Source organism: Sceloporus undulatus, chromosome 6, assembly GCF_019175285.1.
Source record: "Sceloporus undulatus isolate JIND9_A2432 ecotype Alabama chromosome 6, SceUnd_v1.1, whole genome shotgun sequence".
Taxonomy (NCBI): domain Eukaryota; kingdom Metazoa; phylum Chordata; class Lepidosauria; order Squamata; family Phrynosomatidae; genus Sceloporus; species Sceloporus undulatus.
The window spans coordinates 24,471,660-24,497,595 of record NC_056527.1 but is presented as its reverse complement, the minus strand read 5'-3'; the positions used below and the strand labels follow the sequence as shown (position 1 = coordinate 24,497,595).

The window sequence follows — 25,936 nt, the reverse complement described above, 5'->3', positions numbered from 1 at the left end:
CGGAAGCGAATAGGCAGCCAGTGCAGATCTTTAAGCACTGGTGTTATGTGGCTGGCTCTGGGTATGCCAGTAACCAGCCTGGCTGCCATATTCTGCACTAGTTGTAGCTTCCGGGTATGGTACAAGGGCTGCCCCATGTAGAGCGCATTGCAGAAGTCCAAACGAGATGTTACCAGAGCGTGTACTACCGTTTCAAGGTGCCCCCGGTCCAGGAAGGGGCGTAGCTGGCGAATCAGCTGGAGCTGATAACAGGTGCTCCTGACCGTCGCATCCACCTGAGATGTAAGGTGGAGGGACGAATCAAGGAGCACCCCCAGACTGCGTACCGAGTCCTTCACGGGAAGCGTGATCCCGTTCAGGACAGATGGAACCACCACCATCCCCGGGCCGGGGGAACCTATCACGAGCACCTCTGTTTTCTCTGGATTCAGACTGAGTCGGTTTTCCCTCATCCAGCCCATTACCGACTCCAGGCAGGCCATGAGAGGAGAGATGCCATCCCTAGTCACTGCATCAGTCGGAGACATAGAGAAGACTATTTGGGTGTCATCAGCGTACTGATAACCCCGCGCCCCATGTCTCCGGATGATCTCTGTTGTAGATGGCATACATATTGTGCTGAGAATTACTGTAACACTTGGAATCCCCTTTGCACCGTTGCTATCTGCAAATGAGTGTATTGAAATAAATGGATGAAGTATTGTCTTTAATTTATAATTAGAGAGCATTCCATGATTTCCTTCTGGTTAAGAATTACAGTTATCAGCTACCCTCCCATCAGAGGCTTTCTGCCTTTAATAGAACACAAACAAATACAGTAATACCCTGAGATTAATCACTATAATATTGAATAGCAATAAGGTAACATTATATTAGAACTTTAAATACTTTAATAACAAATTATCATAATGAATAAACAATACAGCAGTGTGATTATGGCCAACTATAACATTTTAATAATATAAATACAACGAACATTTTCAATACTGTAAGTGCAACTTTATCAATGATAGGACACAATGTTCACATGGGATATTGTTCTCCATTTACAGAGAAATTTTTCAGAACCTGTTATTTATTAAAGTATTTTGAAACATTTTTACTCATCTCTATATTTAGCTATATTGCATAGGCTTACTTGTTAAAAAAAATTAGCTAGGATTGGGAAGAGAATGGCAAAAAATTGAAAAAAAAATCAAAATGTATCTAAGTGTGCCTAAAAATTCCCTTAAAACAGGGGTCGGCAACCTGCGGCCCGCGGGCCGGATGCGGCCCGCCAAGGCCTTCTTACCAGCCCCTGCGCAGTCCTGCCGCCGATTGCCGCCGATTTTCTCCTTTTTTTCGCCGCTCCGGCCGCCATTTTGTTTTCCAAAATGGCGGCCGAAGTCTCGCGTGACCTCAGGATGGCAAAGGTCACGCGAGATTTCGGCCGCCATTTTGAAAAACAAAATGGCGGCGCCCATGTAGGAGGCCTGTTGCAGCCCCTGTAGCACTCCAACAGGGCTCCAGGGGCTGCAGTAGGCCTGCAGCAGGCTCCACCTCGCCTCCGCCCTCCTCCTCCTCCTCCCTAAGAGCAGGGAAAGGAGGAGGAGAAAGAAGGAAGGAGTACAGAGTGAGGGAGCCAGAGCAGTAGCTGCAGCCAAGCAAGGCCAGAGGTTAGTTCATTGGGGGAGGGGGTTAGCTGGGTGTTCTTTCTGCAAAATCCCTTCTGAGCACCTTGTGGCTTTTCTGGGTTGAAACTGTGTGCATGCTTGCTGTAGTTTATTTTCAATTGCATTTTAATAATTTCCTTGCTTGCACCTTTATTAGTGTTATTATTATTACTACTACTACTTGCCCTGGGTGTTCTTTCTGCAAAATCCCCTCTCAATGAGAAAGAGGGGGAGGAGGTAGAAAGGTGAGTCATTTCAGGTCTGCCTTGGGTTTTTTCCATTATTTTTTAAAAATATATAACACTTATTTTTGTTTTATTTCATTATTTTTATTATTGCTTTTTATTTCATTTCATTATTTTTATTATTTATGATGGTGAGACAGTGTGACTTTCCAAAGTGCTGTAACAAAGGTCTGCTGTAACAATGATAGTGGTGGTGGTGATGATGATGATGATGCTTCAGTGGAAGCTCCACCCCCAATGTGTGGCTCCGCCCCTGGAGGGTGGAAGCTCCACCCTGGCATGTGGCTCCACCCCCAGAAGGTGGAAGCTCCACCCCCAGCATATGGCTCCACCCCTGGAGGGTGGAAGCTCCACCCCCAGCTTCGGCCCCCCAGTTGTCTGAGGGACAGCAACCTGGCCCCCGACTCAAAAAGGTTGCCTACCCCTGCCTTAAAAGGTAGCTGGGAAATATTACTTGTTGCACCAGTAAAGTAACTTTGGCCCGTTACAGATGGGCTCTTGAGGCCTAGCGTCCACACCGGCCTCACTCCTAGCACGTGACAGGGGCGTAATAATGGCGGCGCCCTATACACACAGGCACCGCCATTATTACGTGTCGGATGCATAGCATCCACACGTCGCGCGCCGCTTATGACGGCACGAGTGCGCCATTGACGCCTCGCGGTGTCATAACCGCGCCGCAGGAAGAAGTGCCATTTTTTGCTCCGCGTGGGAGCCGCGCGGTTTGGCTGCTGCGGCTCCCTCGCGGAGCAACCAGCAGTGTCGGCAGACCGCCGCTTTTAGGCGGTCTGTAACGCGCCTTTGTTCCCATTTATTACATTACTTTTGGAATGTGACTTGGTTCTCTCCAAAGGTTAACTTGTTATAGGCAATTTCATTCATTATAACTCTTTACAGATATGTTACTTGTAACCAGTGTTACAAGCCTTGAAGATATTCCCTGGAATGTTTTACCAAAATCCAAAACCCCTGGAATTCCCCAATATTTATTATTATTATTCAGTCAAAATTCCCAGAAAGAAATTAATTAAATTCCCCGGTTTCCAGAGAATGACCCGGAAATTGGCAATACAGTACTGCTTGTAACTTCTTATTGCCCAACTCCAGTTGGACTGCAACTTCCATCTGCCCCGGCCAGCAGAACCAATGGTGAGGGATAATGGGAGTAGCATTCCAACAACCTCTGGAAGGCCACATAGTCTCCATACTTCTAGTACTGTCATGGGAACTTCCATGGTGGTAATCTTTCCTACACATGAAGGGAGAGTTAACCAATTAGCCTCACAGAACACACTGCTCAAAGGTGATGCAGTATCTTAAATTCAGAATTTATCTAATTCCACCTTCCACTTATAATTTTAGTTTACTTCCCCGTAACTCTGTACCTTTTAATTCTTATAGTTGTCAGTCAAAGATTGTGACTTCAGGAAGGATGTGCCATATGCTGATTGACAATAGAAGCTGTCAGTCAATAACAGATGCTCTAAAGGCTGTCTCTCAGAGGTGGGAAATCTCCCTACTCAAACTGATGATTGAAATCCCTACTTGACAGCTAGCTGGTTGTATGCAGGAGTCACAAGCAGGATTAAGCTTTGTTAAGAGTCTGCTGCAAACACCTGTAAATTGAAATTTGCAGCCATGGGCCAGAGTATTGAATCTTGCATGGGGCAGCAGCTGTATATCAACAATCTGCCTGTAGGCAGGGAGCTGACACAGACCATAGTTGTAGTATATTCACTGGAAACAGATTTCCATTTGGTGCTGTGTAGATTTTTTTCTGGTCATTTTTTTAATGCAGCTGTCATTCAGCCATTTACCTGGCCTACCCCACCAGCATTTAAGCATAACTTGGTCAATTTTTTGAATCCAAGATACTGCATGCAGTAAAAACCTCTAATGAATGCCATGTTAACACAGCTACTTTTGTTTAGAAATTGCCAGTCTCCTTGTATGTACGTGCCATTTCAATCATAAAGTTTAAACATCCAAAACAGATAAAGCACTATATGACTTTTTCCATTTAAAGTGCAGATTTTTAAAAACCCATGTAGCATCAGCTGTATATGCATGTATGTGCTGATAATGAGGTGGTTTAGGACAGGAATGGAGTGAGTTTTTTTAAATCTCCCCACCCCCTTTGTCCCATTGGAACAGTCTTTCTTAGAAGCTGATACAGCCAGGCCACCATATCCATGGATCTTTATCCAGGGGTTCAACCACCTATCACTTGAAAATATTGAGAAAATATATATATTCCAAAAATCAAACCTTGATTTTTCTATTTTATATAAGGGACACCATTTTATTATGCCATTGCAGTTAATGGGACCTCATGGATTTTGGCATCTACGAGGGTCCTGGAACCAAACCCCAGTGGATACCAAAGGGCCACTGTACTTGCTTTAGAGGGAAGTCCCCAATTGCATTAAATGGGGGATCTTCCTCCAGAGGAAATCAGTTTCAGAGGAGGGATTTTCTTCTGGACAACAGCAGGGGAGAAAGAAATCAAGTTTCTCCTCTGTCCCTGCCGTGAACCTGATAATTATAACTATCACCTGAGTTGATGCTCTTTATATATATTTTTTTTAAAAAACTGCACATACAATGAAGAGACATCAAAATTGGTTCAACACTAGTGTCTTGGTATACTTTTGCTACCTGCATGGTAGGGTAATGGACTGGATGGCCCTTGTAGTCTCTCTGAAATCTGTGATTCTATGCCTGTGATATGCTGTGTGTTTCTTGCTTCTCCTTTGTCAAGGGTGAGGAGTGTAGGTAGTAGTGCAGCACAAAAACTTTAGTGTAGGCAGCAGTGCTAACTTGACAGCCTGCCATTGCCCTGCTCACAGATGTCTCTGGTCTTGTCCAAGTGTCCCACAATCCATGTTGCCCATAGCACTTGTATTGTATTTTGAACACCTATGCATTTGGTTAGCAAACTTATACTATATTCTTGAGTTCTATACTGATTTTCTCAGAGTTTGGAAAAGGTATTGCAACTACCAGAATCCCCAAGCCAACCAGCAAGCCAAGCTTTGCCTCTTTTTGAGGTGGAAATTAAAGTAAAAATAGAACATTTGGCAAGTTGCATGTATAAATTAGATCTCATTCCCTCTTTTAATCGTTGAGATTAAAGCATGAGGAACTTCTTAGGCCCCAGAATGTAATTTGCAGGAACAAATTAGATCTGGCCCATCTTTTTCTCAAAATGAATAGCTGGCCATTAAAGAACTGCAAGCAAAATGTCATGTGTGTTTGTGCTGGAAAAGTGTTTTTATTGGCTACGATGTGGCTAGAAGTTTGCCGGCTTTGAAGAACTTGGCATAGCTTGTGTTGGTTTGTTCAGAGTTATGTGTATTCTGTGTTTTTTTTAAAAAAGGAATTTGTTTGCCAAAGTACTCAAAGTTTTGTGGCAAGAAAATCAGATTCCTATGACCTATATAAAGTATTTAAATGTAGTACATCTTCATATATGTTCCTCTTTTCCATATTTTATCCCGTAGTGGCATTAGCCATAATAAACCAGCTCGCAGGAATCGGAACCAGGCTTCAGCCATTTTAAGGAAGGAACCATCTTATGTATGATCTCAGGTTCTCAGGATGGAAAATCACAGGAATATGCTAGTATGAATAAGCTGTTTAGGAACAGTAAAATAAAAGAGTTTGCTCCCTCCTTAAGTAAATTGCACTTAGAGTAAAAATATCCAATAAAAGCTTTTTTAGAAATAGGATAGGTTACTAGGTTGGTTAAGGGCTTAAATACCATAAAGTCACCGGATCTTGAAAGCTAAGCAGAGATAGCCCTTGTTAGTACTGTACTTGGATAGGAGAACAGCAAGGAATACCAGTTGCTGTAGGTTACATTTCAGAGAATGGAAATGGAAAAACTACCTCTGATATTCTTTGCCTAAGGAAAACCTATGAAATTCATGGGGTCGCTATAAGTTGACAAGCAAATTGAAGGCACGTACACATGCACTATATTGGTTAGTGATTCCTCCCACCCCCGTGAAATGGCATAAATGTATGATGTTATGTTACCAGAATTATATGTGTAATTGCTACCTGAAAAAGAAGGAATGTAATGTACAATAACATCCCAAATCCATAAAACTGATCCCTTTATTGGGACAACCAAAATGAATGATATACATGTTGCAAGCTTTCACTGGCTTCTTCATCATGTAAAGGTGTTAAAATCACACAGGAAAAAAGCTACTGTTAGTCATAGGCCTGCATTTTGTCAAGATGTTGTGGTTGTTGTCCTCAGTACAGATGGCATGGAAGAGTATTCATGCAGGCAAGCCCCTCCTCCTCCTGGCTGTTTTTATACTAGGAAATTCTTTAAGTCCAGGAAATAAATTTTAATTTCCATTAGTAAGACAAAAAGGTACTGCCTTTGAGATCCAGTTTGTCTGGAATCCTTTGTGAGGCTACAAGTCCCTTTGTTAGGGAGAGAACACTGAATTTCTCAAGACGCCTCTATGATTTTGCATGGAGCAAAAGTCCAGTGGAGCTTCAAAAGTTTATAACATGTATATTGTGCATTTTTGTTGGGCCAATAAAGGGATCACTGTTCTGTGGATTTTGGATGTTATTGTACTTTGCTATATGGACAACACTGCTACCCCAAATACATTGTTTGAAGGGAGATAATGTTCAAAATGAAGCAAACTTGTTTTCTGCTGCTTAAGAGACTAAAACACAAATTAATTGATTCAAATTGCTAGAAAAGAAGTTCCACCTAAATATTAGGAAGAACCGGTTTTTATTGAAAGAGCTGTTTGACAATGGAATAGATTGCTTCTAAGGGTAGTCAATGCTCTGTCTTTGGAGGCCTTTAAACAGAAATTGGATGGGCAACTTTCAGGAGTACTTTAGTTGGGCATTCCTGCAAGGCAAGGACTTGGACTAGCTGGCCCTTGTAGTCCCTTCAGACTCTAATGATATAGAATCATAGACTCATGATAAGTTTACAATTCTATGAGTATGATTATATTTCACCAGAGGATTCCCTACACTTAGCCAGATGCATTGCCATGATACCACTAAGTAATTTAAGAAATCACTGTTTTTTTAATAATCTAAAACTGTGCCCAAATTTATGGCTGATTATTATGCTGCTTACCTTCATACATTATTTGTAAAAATGAAGAGGGGATAAAAAAAATCAGAAAGTATATCTGTTACCACAGAAAATCCTACTCAGCTCCTCCCTCTGCTTATGAGGGTGGGTTGATACCACAACTCACAGACCTTTTCACAACCATGAGGGCTATAAAGTCAAGCATTTCAAAGACTTTGCTGAAGGTTCATTCAAGGGAAGTATCTACAGGTACAAATGTGACAGCAACCAAATTATTTGACACCAGACATTAGAAAAAGCAGGTGGAGATCATTTCCTTCCAGGCTGCTCCCTGCATCTTCATACTTACATTTGGGATTACAAAAATATCGAGATGTTTTATGTTTCAGCCTCTTTGGTTAAATTCCCCCAGCAGTATTTTTTCGCCGAGGCTGGTGTGGATCACACATAGCTTAGGTTTTTACTTGCAGGTTTTCTTTAAAGCTTAGCATTTAAAGTTGCTTATTTTTCTCTCCTAAAGTAGCACTTGCATTGCTTCTCTAATTACCTAATTGTCCTTTCTCATAATTTAGGTGTAATGGCTCTGCTGAGGCCGCTCCTATTGGATGTGGTTCCAAATATTCAACAGACAGCTGCCTTGGCCCTTGGGAGACTTGCCAATTATAACGATGACCTGGCAGAAGCTGTAGTTAAGGGAGATATTCTTCCACAGCTTGTATATTCATTGGCTGAGCAGAATGTAAGGAACTATTATTTTCTTAAACAAGTCTTTTCTTGTTGCCAAATGGATTTAAATTTTTCTGTCTTAATTAGATAATAAGACTCTGTAGATTCATGCATTGTCTTTGCTGCATGACACATGGTAAATGCATTGATCCTTCTTGATAGAAGGTCTCCCTTGAAAGAAGGTATCTGTAATTGTGATTTAATGACTCTTTTTCAAAAATGGTTTTTTCTTACTTCATTAGCTGTAGTATATTACTGTTAATTTTATTTCCTGATCTGTTTAATGAAATGATGGGATGGAGAAGGGTACTTTATAAATGAAATAATCAGAAATACTATGGTGCTAATTAACCAGAAGAAGCATTAACATCTGTCTATAAAATGCACATAAACGAAACTTCAGTCATAGTGTGGATCTCATCACAAAGTGCAAGAGTCTGTAAGACTGTAGTCTTGTAGTATCAGGTGTATTAGTGCTTATATGACCAAATATATAAAATGCTTTTATATTTTATTATGGATAGATCATGTTATAAAATCTGCCAGATTAATGGTTTAATAGAATATACAATACAGCATTGAGCAAGCTGGTACTACACTTACTTCAGTTAGAAAAAACTTCTGGCTTTTTCTTGAAAAGACTTGCTGAAAGAAGTTAGGAACTGGTTATGTTTTACCACTGAGTTCAGGGCCCCTCTCCCCATTTGGGTTGTCAAGTTTCTAGATCCTATTCAGTTATTTAAAACTGTTTAAGGGCAATAGTGATACACTCCTCATTACCCTCTTCTTCTCCTTTCATCAAGGATACTTTTGTGGAATACATCTTGCCAGCTATTAGGGGAAGAGTCTTGTTTTGCTTTTGCAGTAATTATACTTTTCTGGCAATGGAATAATAATCTCTTTTGGAATACATAATACTTTTGAATGAAGTATCCCTTATTTAAGCATCTCATTTTCCATTCCTAGCAGCATTTTCCCTACATTTGAGTTCTGCTTTTCTGTTTTCCTTATGTGTCTAAAGCTTTTCCTTGTTTAAGAATGCTCATTTTTGCTCTGATGTACTCAAACTCTCTAACTTATTCCAATAACATCCAAACAATGATACCTTTATGGGGTCAACCAAAATGCACAATTATATGTTGCAAGCTTTCGAAGTCACGCTGGCTTCTTCATCAGGCAAACAGGAGAAAAAAATTGAAGATGTTAGTCATAGCCCTGTATTTTCTGTTTCTGGTCTTAGTTCAGATGGTAGGAAGGGCTATGTGCAGGCTGGCACCTCCCTCTTTGGCCCTGCAGTCACTGGTAGATTTTCAAAGGCAAGGAAATTTATTGTCCATTTGCAATTCAAAGAAGATGTTTCCTTGGAATCCAGCATGTCTCCTATAACTTATTGTGAATCTTATTTTGTGCTTGCTACTCTTGGATAGATAGTTAGATTGAAAAATAGCTCTATGGTAAATTTAAAGAAAGGATGCACAGATTTTGGAACAGGCCCACTTATTCTTGTTTTGGTATTAACCAGGCATTTCTTTATGGCTGGGTATAAAATTTATCAACCATTATTAAGGACTCAGCAGTAGTGAGAAACTGGGTAAGATTATTATTTTTTCTCCAGTGCTAAAATTCACCTCAGAGGTAGTTCTGAGTGTCTGAAGCATGTTGGCTCAATGACATCAGCCCCTGGGTTTGTAATATGTATTATTTTTGACATAATACATTTTGAATTATCACAGTGGATATAATCCTTTGGGAATGTAGCTGTGCAAGCACCAGTGAAATGAATGCATAGAGAACCTCCCAGTAGATTTTACCACTGATATTAAAAATTTGAAATCTGGCCTCCTCCTTTAAACATAATTATTTGAAAATAATAATATGCATGCTCTGATGCACATACAAGTACTTGCTAATAATAGCACTAGAGCTATGAAATTGTTTTTCTTTGAGCATGAATCCATATTTACAGCCATATTGATATCTGATGAATAGCAACTACTTTAAAAAATCTGTTTTAAGATCAGGGCCTAGCCACACTTTGGAAGTTATTTAAAACTAGGTTCTGATTTAAATATTATCTCTATCCAGTGTAAGCATTAAATAATCTTTTTTATATGTATGCTTAGCAGCCAAAAAGATAACTTAAGGAATGGAACTGGGTTTTTTTCGACACAGTTACACCATATCCTCCGTATTATACACATACACTTGGTTTTATTCAAATATGGAAGAATAGTCATTTCCTGGTTTCACTTTCACATTCAGTGAGTCTGTCAAATTCACGATTCCAGTGCTGTCACTAGAGTTGGCATCACTTCGTGCAGGAACTTATAGTGCCACACTCTCACCCCATTGACCTCCTCCCATATCACAACATACATAATCCTGAGTAATGTTTTTTTGTACAGTCAGCCCTCCTTATCCACAGATTTTTTTATCCACAGATTCAAGCATCCACGGTTTGAAAATATTCCAGAATAACTATAGATTCCAAATAGCAAATCTTGATTTTCCATTTGATATAAGGGACCATTTTGCTATGCCAATGTCTTTAATGGGACGTGAGCATCCATGGATTTTGCTATCCACGGAGGGTCCTGGAACCAAACCCCAGCTGATAACAAAGGCCAACTGTACTAATGTTACATATAAATCATAATTCCCATATTCCCATTGAATACAATGGCAATAGTTGTGACATAAACAACTAGCAAAATTAAAATTAAACCTTTCAATTACAATATCAAAAGCATGGCCTAAATGTATTTACATTTACATCATTTCATTTGATTAAAGTGAAAATTTGGTAAGATGCAATGATTTTAAAGAAAATTTTAAGAGTAATTTTTTTTAAAAAAAACCTGAGGCCTCTTCTTTGTACACACCAAGCTTTGCCCCAGTCACACCTTCTCTTACACTGATCTCCAGGATTTCAAAGAAAGATGGGTGAATGCCACAGCCCATTTTTGCCAAAGGTCAAACATTTGGGGAGCTGTAGTGTCATCCTCCCTTGGGATGTCACCTGGTACAATCTAAATCCTTTGCACCCCCCAGGGATGAACTTTCCCATACATGTGCATTTAAAAAGCAGAAATAGGATGATTAAAAAGAATTAAAGATGAGTCAGATGTGAATTTGTCCTGATTCACTTATGACTCATCCAATTCTCCCTTTTTTAATGGTGGAGAAGTGGACCCATTTGCTTGGGCAAACGTTGTCCCCCTCTTCAAAAAGAGGAAAAAAGAGGATCCCAACAATTATCGTCCAGTTAGTCTGACATCAATACCAGGAAAGATTCTAGAGCAGATCATTGAAAGAGAGTCTGTGAACATCTAGAAGGCAATGCCATAATCACAAAAAGTCAACGTGGGTTTCAAAGAAACAAGTCATGCCAGACAAATCTGATCTCTTTTGATAAAATTACCAGCTTGTTAGATGAAGGGAATGCTGTGGATGTAGTATATCTTGATTTCAGTAAGGTCAAGGTTTCCCATGATATTCTTGAAAGCAAGCTTGTAAAATATTGACTAGACAAGGTAACTGTTACATGGATTTGTAATTGGTTGACTGGCTGAACCCAAAGGGTGCTCAACAATGGCTCCTTTTCATCCAGGAGAGAAGTGACCAGTGGGGGCCTACAGGGCTCTGTCCTGGGGCCAGTGTTATTCAACATCTTTATCAATGACTTGGATGACAGAATTGGGGGCATACTCATCAAATTTGCAGATGACACCAAATTAGGAGGAATAACAAATACTCCAGAGGACAGTATCAGCATTCAAAATGACTTGAATAGACTAGAAAGCTGGGCCAAAGTTAACAAAATGAAATTCAACACAGAGAAATGTAAGGTACTGCACTTAAGGCGGAAAAATAAAATGCACAGATGTAGGATGGGGGACACCTGGCTGAATGAAACTACGTGTGAAAGGGATCTGGGAGTCCAAGTAGACCACAAGTTGAACATGAGTCAACAGTGTGATGTGGCAGCTAAAAAGGCCAATTCAATTTTAGGCTGCATCAATAAAAGTATAGTGTCTAGATCAAGAGAAGTAATAGTGCCCCTATATTCTGCTTTGGTCAGGCCCTACCTGGAATATTGTGTCCAGTTCTGGGCACCACAATTCAAAAAGGACATTGAGAAACTGGAGCGTCCAAAGGAGGGTGACTAAAATGGTGAAGGGTCTGGAAACCATGACTTATGAGGAACGACTTAGGGAGCTGGGGATGTTTAGCCTGGAGAAGAGACGGTTAAGAGGTGATATGATCACCCTGTTTAAATATGTGAAGGGATATCATATTGAGGAGGGAGCAAGCTTGTTTTCTGCTGCTCCAGAGAACAGGACCCGGAACAATGGATGCAAGCTCCAGGAAAAGAGATTCCACCTCAACATTAGGAGGAACTTCCTGACAGTAAGGTCTGTTCAACAGTGGAACAAACTCCCTCGGAGTGTAGTGTAGTCTCCTTCCTTAGAGGTCTTTAAGCAGAGGCTGGATGGCCATCTGTTGGGGATGCTTTGATTGAGATTTCCTGCATGGCAGGGGGTTGGACTGGATGGCCCTTGTGGTCTCTTCCAACTCTACAATTCTATGATTCTATGGAGGGTCCTAGGAGCTGGTGAAGGCTGAAGATACTGAACACGATAACCCCCTGAATATCCTAGCAGTTTCCTCGCAACTTTGGTGCTGACAACCATCTTATCCTGTTGACTGGAAGTATGCTCTAGCAGTCCTGTTTTCATGACCTTGGACTGCTTACCCATTGTCTTCTTGACCAACCGACTCTCATGCATCTCTTTTCATCTTGATCAGATAACCTGTGACTGAGCTGGTCTGGACTAATTACCTGACAGTTCTTGCAGTCAACCACTTGCTTTCTTGGGCATTTGCTGACTGGCGTATAGGACAGAACTACTTCTTCCTAGTCTGCTAGGAAATCCATAAATCTGTTTAGTAATCTTCAAGTTGAATGTTTATTCAGAGACCTCTCAAGACGTTGGAAAATTTCACAGTGAAAAGTGTGTAATGTGTCCCTCAACTAGTTACCTAGTGTAATAGAAATAAACACCTTAATTTGTATAAAATACATTTAGTGCATTCATTTATTTTCTGGCTTTTAGCCCCATTTCTTTGAATAACTTAATTTGTTCTACCTTTACTTTTATAGCGTTTCTATAAGAAAGCAGCTGCATTCGTATTAAGAGCAGTTGGAAAACATTCTCCTCAACTAGCCCAAGCTATAGTTGACTGTGGAGCACTAGATACCCTGGTGATTTGCTTGGAAGATTTTGATCCTGGTGTAAAAGAGGCTGCATCCTGGGCTCTTGGCTACATAGCAAGACACAATGCAGGTAACACTATCCCTAATATTTTAAAATCCATGTAGTATTAACTGATACTAGGAGAGAGCCTGCATGCTGTAGTGGTTTGAGCATCCAATTACAATCCTGGAGTCCAGGGTTCGATTCCCTGCTCAGCTGTGGAAACCACTGGGTGACCTTGGGTAAGTCACACACTGAGGAAACCAGTGATCGGGTCATCATAAGTCAGAAACAAGTTGAAGGCACACAACAGCAACATGATACATGCAATGGAGAAGTATAATGGTATCTGCTCTTCTGCCACCAAAGAAACAGGTGACTTCACGGGATGGCATATATCAGAAGTGATAGTAGTAGAGAAGAACAAGGAATCTTGAGTTTAATTTTAGGGCAAGAGCCAGTGAGGTGTAGTGGTTTAAGCATTGGACTGTGACTGGTGTTTAAATGTCTGCTTGGCCATGGAAAAGCACTGGGTGACCCTGAGTGAGTCACATTTTCTTAGGCAAAAGCAAAAATCCTTCTGAGGAAATCCTGCCAAGGAAATACCATGATAGGTTCACCTTACAGTTGCCACAAGTCATAAATGACTTGAAGGCACACGACAATAAAATTCTGTTGAATTTTACAAGGGTGTTCTAAAGTTACTGTGTTGATATATGTGAAATTCTTTGAATGCTGAAAAAAAACTACATAAATGAATAGTTACATCAGATTTATGGAACTAAAATGAGAAACCTCCATGGCTTGGATAGCTTCAGTGGTAGGCCCAGATTTCTGAATGTCATTATTTTTTCTTCATATGAGATTGCATGCCATCCTGCCCAGCCAAGTACTGGCTGAAGGAGTGTTGGCACAGAAGAGAGGACTGAATCCTTATTATCTCTGATTGGCAGTAGTGGGGACTGTGGAGGGGCTTTGGGGAGGAGGTGAGGTTAAAGGGAAGCTTCTGGTGAGCCATGTTGGAAAGAATTCACCCTCTTAGAATAAGTGGTGTCTTCAGGCAGATCCATAAGCCACTGCGCCTTGACTCTTGCACTCATCACAGCTTTCCTATTTAATTTTTTAATAGATACCAGCTAAGGAGGCTGTCACCTAAAGTACAGTCCTCCCTTGCTATACCTGGGGATCTGATCTGGACCCCCACTGCGTAAGGCAAATTCTGCATATGCTGGCATCCCATTTAATTGAATAGCAGTGCACTCCTGCACGCTGCAGTGCACATGCACCATTTTGTCTCTTGCCATCTGCGTAAACTGGAATCTGCATATGGCATGGACAAGTATTTGGAGGGTGGACTGTATAGAGTCCCCTACCCTCTTTGTAATTTACACATTGGGGGCAGTGTTGATTGTTACAGTAATTTCTTGGCTACTAGTATGGACATAGTACTGATCAAGGATAGGCAACATGGTGTCAAATAGACATTTTGTACTATATGAACCATAATCTCAACAGTTGAGACTATCAGTTGTGGCTGATGGGATTCATAATCTAAAACATCTGGAGAACACCATGGTGCCTATCCCTGGTTGACATATATATCTTATAGTTTAATATGGTAACAGATGTCAAACAATCATATACTGTATTGACATTTGAGGTACTACTTTGGATTAGGCTGCTTTGCCCATTTGCTTTTAAACACATTGACAGACCAGAATGTTGAAAGCAATTTTAAATGTATGTGTGATAAGGTAATTTTCTTGGGTATTGCCTGTGCTGATATTGATTATTTTTCTTTGATATTTTTTTATCACTTTAAATTGTAGCACAGAGGATACACTATAAATTATACTATAGAAGATATGATTTTAAAAGTTCAGCTAATCTTTAAGTTATAGGAAAGATTAGATAATGCAGTCTTTATGTAACTAAGGCATATGTTACAAAGGCCAGGTCTGACCTCAACAGAAAATGGGCATGGTTTTGTATATGAGCCTAACCTGTTTGAAGGCTGCCCTTGCTACAGCTACTAGACAGATGTTAGAGGTATCTGAAATAATTGCTGGATTTGGTCCTCCAAACTCTTATAGTTGTGTTTGGTTTGGTCCTGATAGATAATACACTAAATTTCGTGATTCAGTGATCAGGCATGTAAAACATTTATTGTAACAGATAAACACTCCAAATTATAGTATATAGAGCAATACTTTCCTGCCCATATCTTTCAAATCCTACTAGAAGTAATCTGTTTTCCAAATGAAAGGAAGCTTTTGTGGTATATCAAAGCTACTAAATAAGAGGTAACATGAATTACTTATTAAAAATAGGTTAATTTAGGATAAACAGAACACAAATCCAGGAAAATAAAATAAAAGCTTTTCTGTCTTGCATACCATCCTGGTTTAGACAGTAAAGACTGGGAGACAGGGCAAAGTACTTGTTACAGCGTGTGTGTAAATTACCAGAACATGCTTTTACAGACCAGTGTTTCTTCTCTCCTCATGAAGCAATTGTAGATTCAGACACGTAGAGGACTTGTGTCCATGGAAACAATAATACACTGCAGACAAAATTGATCACACAGCCAAATCCTCCCTTTCCTAGGGATGACAGTCTTTGATTTTAAATGATATCAAAATTTGGGACAGAGCTGGTCACAAAATACTTGTTTGAAGTGCTCCAATTAACAATAGGCAGTCAGTATGCAGAGTGGGTCACAGGTAACAAATCACGAAGGCTAACTGAAATCTGATCAGCTGCAGCTGGTGACTCTGGAAATCCCAGTGGTCAATGAGGCACATCTTGGAGTTCAAAGGAAAACCTTCACAATGGGTGTTAAGTGGTTGGTGTGTGCACCTAGGCTGGCTTAGTCTGTAATTCCTAACCTCCTGACCTATTGTTGATTTAGCAAGCAAAGTGGAAACTCAGTTCAAGATGGCAAGTTTTGTTAATGCAATAAAATGTGTGGCATCTGTAACAGAACATTGCAATCTATTCCTCCAGCCCTGAGGAATGCTTGTGTTCAGGGCTTCAGCAAGCCTGGGACCAGGAACCTTTTAATACAATTCAAGGTTTGGGGTGTGTTCAGGAGAAAGGAAGGGGGGGGGGAAGGACCATTTCTTGTCATTATCTTGAGGCCTTTTCAGTGTCAAACCTCAGAGCTGAGCATTTGCATAGTGGATGGTAAGGTTCGAGCGGCAGAGTGGTGTAGAGGTTTCAGCGTTGGACTACTACTCTGGAAATCAGGGTTCACTCCCGAGCTCAGCTATGGAAACTGACTGGTTGACCTTGTGTGAGTCACACACCCTCAGCTCCAGAAAACTCTGTGATAACTTCGCCTTAGGGTCACCAGAAGTCAGAAATGACTTGAAAGCACACAACAGCAAAGTTCTAGACTAGAGAGTGGGAATGGCAAGAATATTCATTTCCTTTCTCCTTATACAAGGAGAGAGGTTTTTTTAAAAAAATTATGGAATGTGTTGCCCCTTTTTCAAAATAAAATAAAATTATGCCCCTGGTTTGTTTCTGACCACAATTCAAAGTGCTGGTCATGACCTATAAAGCTCTAGACAGCTCAGGTCCAGATTATTTGAAGAACCTTATCTCCTGCAAGATCATGAACCTGCAAGATCATGAAGGTCTTCAGGGGAAGATTTTCTTTTAGTACTGCCACCATCACAGGCTCACTTGGTGAGGACACAAAAGAGAGTCTTCTCAGTGGCTGCTCCCATACTCAGGAATGCTCTTCTACAGCAGGTTAAGATGGCCCCCTTGCTGCTTTCTTTTTGCTGGCAAGGTAAGCCATTTCTATTCAAGCAGGCTTATAATATATAATTATGTCAGGGTGGCTTTTAAATGAGGTGTTGCTTTAGTTGTGCTGTTTAACTTTTGTACATTTTTATGTAATTTTATACTTTTTTAGTTAGATGATTTTAATTGTTAATTTTAGATGGTTTTAATTGTTTTAAAAATGTTACTGTATAGTTTTTAAAATGTTTTTATTTGCGAGCCACCTTTGGGTCTTTTTCTGGGAGGAAGATGTCATACAAATGAAAAACAAACAAACAAACCTAATTCCCCATCTGCTGGAATCCTATGTATAAAAACTTTGGAATTAGAGCAGTTCATTGCCTCATCTCCTGCTTCTCCTTCCAATTTCTTTTGATTTATTTTTCATCCTTGACTGGTATCACATGGTTCTGTACATGTCAGCACACTTTGCTTTTAATCTCTGTCTCATCATTTACTAATGTATACACCTCTACATACCTCACAAGTTCCTTTAGTACATGTAACTCACCACCATAACTTTGGGTGATCCTGTTTTGTTTCCAAAAACCTGTGAGGCACTTGATCACCCAAGTTTGCTATTAGAGGGAATTATACAATCTGATTTGTATTATGTTTTTTACTGCATCATTTCTCACACAGGTCTCTCAGCTTCTCCCTTTATTTAAACCTATCATTCTTTAAGCAAAATCTTCCTGTGCCTTTGCTCTCATTTGGGAATTCATTCCTCTTGCCTGGTTCTCTTTTAAAAGTTATTTTTGAGAGGGGCTATAATCTCTTTTGATCTTAATTCAGATTGTTTATATTGAGACAGGAGCTGGGGAGCTGTTTCTGGGATGTGATAAACAGTGTAAAATAAGCAACTTTTTTTTCCTGAGGATGCAAAAATGAATGAATACATACTTAAACTGAGTACATGTTGGAAAATTCATGATGATATTCTTGAAATGTGAAAAAGTAAGGAGAAGGTACTGGATGTGTTTAAAGGTTTAATTTTGTATTATAGAAGGGGATCATGCTAATTGTACTATTATCTACAATCCAGCTTGATTTGGGAGATGGAAGGAATTCAGACATCTCTAGAGATACAACCTAATAGTATGTAACAACAAAATGATAGAATGGGAGAGTAATAAATCATGCAAATGTTCTGGCCTATTAGCTAATGAGTCTTTTCACATTTTTTTTGGATTGTTCATTTTTATTATTTCATTTAGTGTTTTTTCTCCTTTTTCTTGGTAAAATTAGTTTCCAAACAGGATTTAACTTTTTTCCATGAAGCTTAAATTACAAATAAATCATATTATCTATTGCATTTTTTGGGGAAATATCCAAGTATCTGTACTCTGTATTATGATGTTGTTGCTGTGTGCCTACAGACAGTGAATGTAGTGCATGCCTTTGTTAAAATCTGGAACATTGTATAAAAGATGGGTTTGGAGAAGAGTTCACACTAACAAAGCACATCTTAGCTACAATCCTAAATACAGTACAATAGTATTTGGCATTTCATCTAGTTTATTAAGTTTTAGAGAATTTTGTCAGAGTGATTATATATGCCCCAACAACTTTTTTAAAAATGTTATGTTTGCATCAGTTGCAAAAATTGCAATTGATTTACTATGGATGAAATGCTTTTTAACACTAACAATATCTATCTATCTATCTATCTATCTATATCTATCTTATGACATGAGTAAGCATTTAAGTATACAATGGGAATTTGAAGTTGTAATGCTGTGATTAAGAAATTTCTACAGAAGGCTTTGATTGATGGACTGTAAATGCAAAATCAAAGTTAGGCCCTTGAATTACAACAGCTATTTGTTGCCATGGTAGTGTAGGGCAGGTTAAATGTTAAAGATAAGTGAATATGTGCATAACAAGGAGAAGACCTAACAGAACCTTATTTAAGAAACCATAATAGCCTCATTGAAATTAATGGGGTTTGTGTTCATTTTTCATCATCTCCCAAAATAGCCCTTTCTGTAATTCTTGCATTTGCTATCCCTTAATTTTCTACTTCACTACTGAAGCTAATGACAAATATATGAAGGGAGGGTAATGAATTTCTGCTATAACAGTACATTGGCTGTATCAGTTAATTGTGGTTTCTTGGATTAAGATGCAAGCAATTGGTGAATGGCATGATCCAGTGCAATGATTTAATGTAGGGCAATATTATGATTGCTAGTTCACAAATGAGAAATATGCTGTTTTTTAAAATTGGAATGATTCTTTAAGTCCAAAATCAGTAAACTAGATTTTCAGTAGAATATATTGAGCCTATATAGTAACAGAACCAAACATTCATGTATTTGAGGTATCATACTTTTTGTTTCTCATATGAATGGGATAAAGTGCCATCTCAATTAGCTTTGCGGGAGAACGAGATGCATTTTGGTATTTTGGCTTTTTTATTGTTAAATGTGCAAAAACTGCTTGCCTATTGATCAGTGCACAACAGTCAGGGCTTAAACAGCTGACATCTGCTTACTCTTTTTAAATGCACAAGCACACACACACACAGAGCGAAAGCAGCAAGCCATTTCAGCCTAATCTACCTCAAATGTGTACATGTAAATGGGGGTCCATCTATTGACCTCCATTCTTTTCAGCTGAGGATTGGTCCACATGGTTCATGAAATGAGGAGGGCTGATTTGAAATGCAGATGTCAAGGCACTGAAGTACACACTCTCCTCTCCCCCTCCTCCTGTATCTGTCAGGGTGAAAAATGGCTTGTACAAGGGTCAGTCACCCATACTCACTTAATTACTTTCATTGGACCAACAGAACTGTCACAGGCTGTGGTGGATGCTGGAGCCATTCCTCTCTTAGTATTGTGTATCCAGGAGCCAGAGATCTCTTTGAGAAGGATTGCTGCTTCTGCGCTCAGTGATGTTTCAAAGCATTCTCCAGAGTTAGCACAGACCGTCGTGGATGCGGGGGCAATTGCTCACTTGGCTCAGATGATCCTCAACCCTGATGCCAAACTGAAGGTACTTTTCAAACTACTTTTTTCCTCCTGCTGTCCCATGGAATAAAATTAGAATCCAATTATGACTGGATATTGAGGAAAGCTCTTATCCCCAAATACACATTGCTGAATGAACTGTTGGTAACAAAGGGGATATGGGGTTACCTCAGATGTGACTCCTATGTACACAGTGGAAATAATGTGTGGAAAGGGAATGAGTGCATTTGTATTTAATTGTTTGGATTATTCTGTTTCTTGACAATGGTGTGTAGTGGCAGATATCTGTAGTAATTATTTAAAGAACTTGTCTAAACTATCATATCTTCTTTATATCTGAAACCTTTGTAACACAGTTTTAATGGGTCAAATATTTATAATTTATAGTTTTGAAATCTTATTTTTGGGTGTTCTCAAATGAGCAATTCCTCATTCCTAAACATATTTATTTGGAAGTAGGTCCATTTGTTTCAGTGATACTCACTTCCTAGTAAGTTAGCTTAAGGTCTGCATACAAGCCTGTGCATTTAAAATAATGTATTATATATGTGTTTTACAACTTTTAAATTTTCCACCATCTGTCTATAGTAAGTCATAACATAGTATGTATATTACTAGTACACAGTATTTATTTTTTAGTAATGCAACTCTTTTTGTCTTTGACATTTTGTAACAATTAACAGCAAATGGCATTTTCCACATACATATTTAATTAATGTAGCATTCTTTTAAACATCTATTTCAGATATTAAAATTTAAATGAGAACAGCTGATGGGGATTTTGTAACTAAAAATAAAGAAACAATGATTTAACGTGTAATACAGTACTCTTAAAGAGTTGTGCAGTACTTTTAAAGCTGCATGTCTTGCCTTCTGCTCTGAATTGCTTGTAGAATAAGTACATTTTGTGAATCTTTATTGCATTTTCTCAGAAGTAGTTCTGTTGAATTTAATGGGACTGTCTTCGAAGTAAGTGTGTTCATATTTATTGGGAAGAAGCTTTTGGATTGTCCCCCCCTCCATTAAATTAGGAGGACTGTGAAGTGTTATCCCAGTTGGAGGGATATTTTCTCCCTTTTCTTGATTGCTGTGCATACATGTGCCTGTGTACTTGTAAAGTATTTGCCTAACAAGCCATTTATAAAACAATCATTCCTATTTACCAGCGTCAGGTGCTATCAGCTCTCAGCCAGATAGCAAAGCATTCTGTGGATCTGGCAGAAATGGTGGTTGAAGCAGAAATTTTCCCTGTTGTACTCACATGCCTGAAGGACTCCGATGAATATGTCAAGAAAAATGCTGCAACTCTAATTAGAGAGATAGCAAGGCATACGCCTGAGGTAAAACCTTGAGAATGCAAATACAAGGTCATGTTATTAGTGTTTATGCTTTAAATAAGTGTGCAAAAAAAAATCCCCGGTATTATTCTGTCATTAGGCAAAGTGAAAAGCTCTGTGGAATTTTCATTGGTGCAAAGAAGAAAAAAGGAAATGTTTGTTGCTGTTATTGGATGTGCTTGGAATACAAATAAGGAGTAGAGAAATGGGAAAAATCAGCTTTCCTTGTTGGTGGGTTTCAGTGTGGAAGGTATATTTAACAATTGGGAAACAGTGGATAGTGTATGGAAGGCAATATCTGCATGAATGACGTGTACATATTATTAGACTGCAAACAGTAACACACTAATAATGCAGCATATAGTAATACCACATATAGTAATAAAACATACAGTAATGTGTTCTGTTCCTCATCCACTTTTTAAATAACCGGCTTTATGCCTGTTTCACAATGTATTTGATTGTTGTTCTCCCACCAACATGAAGTTTCCCTGCTCAGTGAATCCTTCAAAATGGTGACTGGTTTGTAATTCTTTAAAAAAAAACATACTTCACTAGTAAAAAACTGATAACTGAGTCATACTCATCCACCGCCACTAAACTAAATAAATCAAATTATGCACCACATGATTGTCTGCCATAGACTTCTGAAGTAAATGTGTGGCTCTGTGGGTCAAATACAGAGAGATTCAGGGCATGATTCCTTACCCTTCATCTAAAAATATTGTAGGACCTTAAAAGCTGACACAAAACATCTCCAATTACTATAAAATTAGGCTTTTTAAAAAAAGTGTTAAAAATAATCAACAAGGTCGAGGTTACGGAGTGTTAAAAGAATGAAGTGAAAAGAGGGAATGCCCTCCCTTTCTTGTTGTGCATGAACATTTAGAGCACACCAGGGTCTAATTATTGAGAGCTTTTTATTAATTTAAGCCACAGATCCCACACCGAAATCCGATATTCTCATTATTTCAGGTGCTCTGGGGCTTTAGGGACAATGCCCCCCCCCCCAATATCCCAAGGATAATGTGAGAAGTGCTATTTTAGCAGCTCTGATGCTGTGGGGGCTGGGGGGAGGAAGGAGGATTTGGGGAATCCTTGCTGTAGTCAAAACTTCCTTTGTGCCACAGAGCACAATCTCCACAGGAGTCCTCGCTCAGAGTCTAAAAGCTCTTGCATTTGAAGCGGTGGAGGGGGGGAAGAGGAGAAAGAAGGGGGGTGGAAGGAGGAGGAAGTGCTGGTTGAATTGCAGGCTGCAGCAGTCTCTGTAGATGAATCTGGTATTGCACTCCAATGCAAGGATATCTCTCCCATCAGGCCTCTTCTTGAATATAGGATTTGATCTTGGGGGAATCTTGTTAATTTGCTCTTCAAGGAACAGTGTAAATGGGTGTCTTACAGTATTAGATGTCCTATTTTACACTTATTTATCAAGCTAGCAGATCTTGTTCAAAATTAAATCGGTGCACATTCTGTGTGAACCCCCCAAAATGTAGTTGGAGACCTGGTGGCTTGAACCACAAGCCTCCTGACTGGGATGTGAAAAAGTTCCAAACCATCTTTAGTGACTGTGCTTGTTGGTTATACAGTACAGCAGGATTAAAGAGCAGATTTATTAATCTGAGGGATTTCTATGGTACTCTTTCAAAATAATGCCTAGCATGACTTACAGTAAACACAAATAATTCCAATTAAAAATAAATAAAGAACACACTGAAGGTTACAACCATTATGAGCAACACAAACCAATCCAAGATAAAACAGATCAAACTGCATTGAAAGACTGGAGAAATAGGCTTTTGGCAGGTGCTGAAATGAATTTAAAGTAGGTGCCAGATAAGGAGACCCAACAGTGGTAACTGTCATGGTGGAATAAGTGCTGTGGCCCACAACTGCTGAAGTGGGCCTCTGTTTTTTGTTTTGTTTTGTTTTGTTTTTTTGAATTATTTAATGGACAAAAACTATCTTTAAAAAATCTAGTGGCTTGACAGTCAGAAGAGAAGAGTTTGATATGGTGGCCATAGCTCCCATCTTGTTGTTACAGTCAGGTTGTTTCCAACATGGTGACTTAATTTTTCTTTAATGCTTCTGGGTCTTGATGCCTCACCTGGCACTTCTCATCCTTTCATTACTACATCATCACCACACCATGGTCCTCTGATAAGATTATATGGGAAGAGGCTAGCAGGATAGTGCTACCCTGAGTACTCTCAAAACAGATGCTTTCTCTGTAGTTGAACTTCCCTGGGGAGAGCTTTCCATAGTTAGGGCAATACTGGTGAGAAAGCCCTTTCACTTTAATAGCCAGAAAAGCAGGGTCATTCAGAAAAGGGTCTGTGATATTAGCATATGGAAGCAGGTGATGGTTCTTGGAAGGCTTCTTCACAGTGTTAGGATACAGCACTTGTTAGGTGCTTTGTGAAATCTTGGAAAGGCTTATTTTCAAAATACATTAACACTACAGTCTGGCACACAGGTGCTATGGATTTCAAGGTGATTTTTATGTTTTTAATAAACTGAGGGCTAAGCAAGAAGACACACTTCCATCAATATCATTTCTTCATGATATATGAATTCTTCATATTCATCAGCAACTAGAGTGCTCTGCTTTTGTAGAACATAACTGGTGGGCATGCATTGTACTGCTGATGCAAAGCCATTAGTAGCTTCCAGCTGTCTTCCAAGAACATTTCAAAATATTTTTTTAAAAAAAGTTCAAACTTACACAGTTCCAGATAACTATGAGATAATTCCACATGTAGTTCAATTATATTTTTTGACCCTGTGTTCAAACTCTGTTATATTGAATTCCTTCATAGAATACAAACATGATAAATTAAAACTGAATATTCTGTTTGTGTGTAGAAGGCACATTTTTACTGGCTCTTGTCCTTTTTCCTTCCCTCAGATACAGTACATGTCAAATCCAGGGAATGAAAAAGTATATGAAAGTATTGTCATACTTTATAATTGGGATAACTTTAAACACCAAGATTGCTTTATTATTTCCCATGTTTTTATTTTTGTTGACCCCATGTCCAGGAGACTGGCATAAATACCCTAAAGGCACCAGATTACTTGGAGGGGAGATCACCAACCACTGCCAGGTGCTGTAGGCTATATTTCAGAGGAAAGAACTGACAAAACCACTTCTGAGTATTCCTTGCCTAAGAAAACCCTATGAAATTCATGAGGTTAACGTGAGATAACAAACAATATGAAGCACACATGAATGGGAGACCTTTAAAACTTCATCAACTGCCTTGTTCTGGTCTTATAAATTTAGGTCCATGGCTTTCTTTATTGAATCAATCTATCTGTAATGTGGCTTTCCTCTTTTCTTACTGTCTTCAGTTTTGTTGAACATTATCTTCTTTTCCAGTTAGTCATACAATCTTGTAATACATCCAAAGTATGAAAGCCTCAGTTTAATCATTGGGGCTTGTAATAAAAGTTCCGGCTTAATTTGCTCTGAGATTTGTTTGTTGGTTTCTTTCTTTTGGTAGTCCTTGGCATCCATAGAACTTTCATCCCCGGATTATGTTTCAGATGTGTTAGTTATTGTCAGCTTTCTTTGCTGTCCATGTAGTGACATAGATGTTTCTGACTTCGGTTTTCTAACTTTGGTGTATAGCTTATACCTGTCAGTTGTACATAGTTCCTTCATTGCTACCCTTCCAAGTCTTAGTCTTCTTCTGATTTTTTGATTGCAGTTTCCATTTTGATTAAAGACAAGTTATAGAAAATCTTTTCCATTAAAGATTACTATTGGATAATTTTTCTTTTGGTTCTCTCTGGGCTAAATGTGAGCCTTTGAGATATGGCAGAATGGGAAGAAGTAAAAAAAAAAAGATCAGTGTTATGTGGCAATTGGATTAGAGGTAAAGAAACCTCATCCAACTTTGTTTTATCAAATTTTAAATTCTTAAATATCCAAGCAGTGAACAATACAGATCTAATATAATGCAGTAAATTAGATTAGAGAGTAACCAGTATTTAAAACAATTGTGAAAACCTACACCTAGGTCACAGTTCAGAGAAAACTTGCATGAAAAGAAATGTTTTGAACAAGCAAAGGATACTGAACAGCGACTTGCTTAATAAAAATTAGTAGGGAATTCCATAATAGACAAATTCCCTGTTATTAATAGACAAAAGGTGAACAACATGTTGCACTGTTAGGCTTGTACTGCTGAACAGTGTCATTGAGCAAAGGAGAATGGGCAAAGGAGAAAGCAGAACCTTGTTCTTGTGCTTTTAGGTTGTTATATACGTCAAACCTTGACACTAGGTCAGTAGCATGATGTTAGTTAGTTTCATTTTTATGCTGCCTTTCTCACAGAAAGGGACCCACAGAGGCTCACAAAATGTTAGATGTTAGTATATTGTTAGCCTCTCATACATGTTGTTGTCAATAACTTAGGTCATCTGGATATGGCCTTCACTTCAGGGGAAGTTACCTGTGATAGTCCAAATACCACTAGGCAGTGGTATGATTATTTCAGTGGGGAGTGAAATTTTTTCATCTTGAGACCACCCCGTCACCACTTGACATAAAGACCAGTTGAGGGGATGTCCTCTTCTGTGTGTTGAGCCCTTGATAACTTGAGTTGACTCCATGATGTTCATGGATGCCATGAAGTCTGGAGGTAACCTGGAGGCTGCTTTGGTGGAGATCATAGTTCTCAGTTCCTCTAGAACTCCACTTGAAAAACAGCCTTTGCTCTAGCCCTCTAAGAGAGGCTGCAAGATTGACAGTCCACTGGCATCATCTGCAGTCTTTCTCTGTGGCTCAACACCAGCTGATGTTCAGTATAGCCCAAGGTCAAGCGGTTTCCCAGTGACAAAGATCAGTCCTACAGAAT

At 39.1% G+C, this 25,936-nt stretch overlaps 1 protein-coding gene across 2 annotated transcripts in view; it reads left to right on the top strand.

Moving 5' to 3' along the window:
* The window catches only part of SPAG6 (sperm associated antigen 6), a 59,863-nt gene that overhangs the window by 10,040 nt on the left and 23,887 nt on the right, over positions 1–25,936 (top strand). Inside the window, exons 3-6 of one of the 2 annotated variants that reach the window (XM_042477018.1) lie at positions 7,556–7,722; positions 12,874–13,057; positions 19,554–19,759; positions 20,901–21,074. In XM_042477018.1, the coding sequence (XP_042332952.1) occupies positions 7,556–7,722; positions 12,874–13,057; positions 19,554–19,759; positions 20,901–21,074 (731 nt within the window). The remainder of the gene's footprint in view (positions 1–7,555; positions 7,723–12,873; positions 13,058–19,553; positions 19,760–20,900; positions 21,075–25,936) is intronic. The other variant, XM_042477019.1, reaches the window with a different exon arrangement.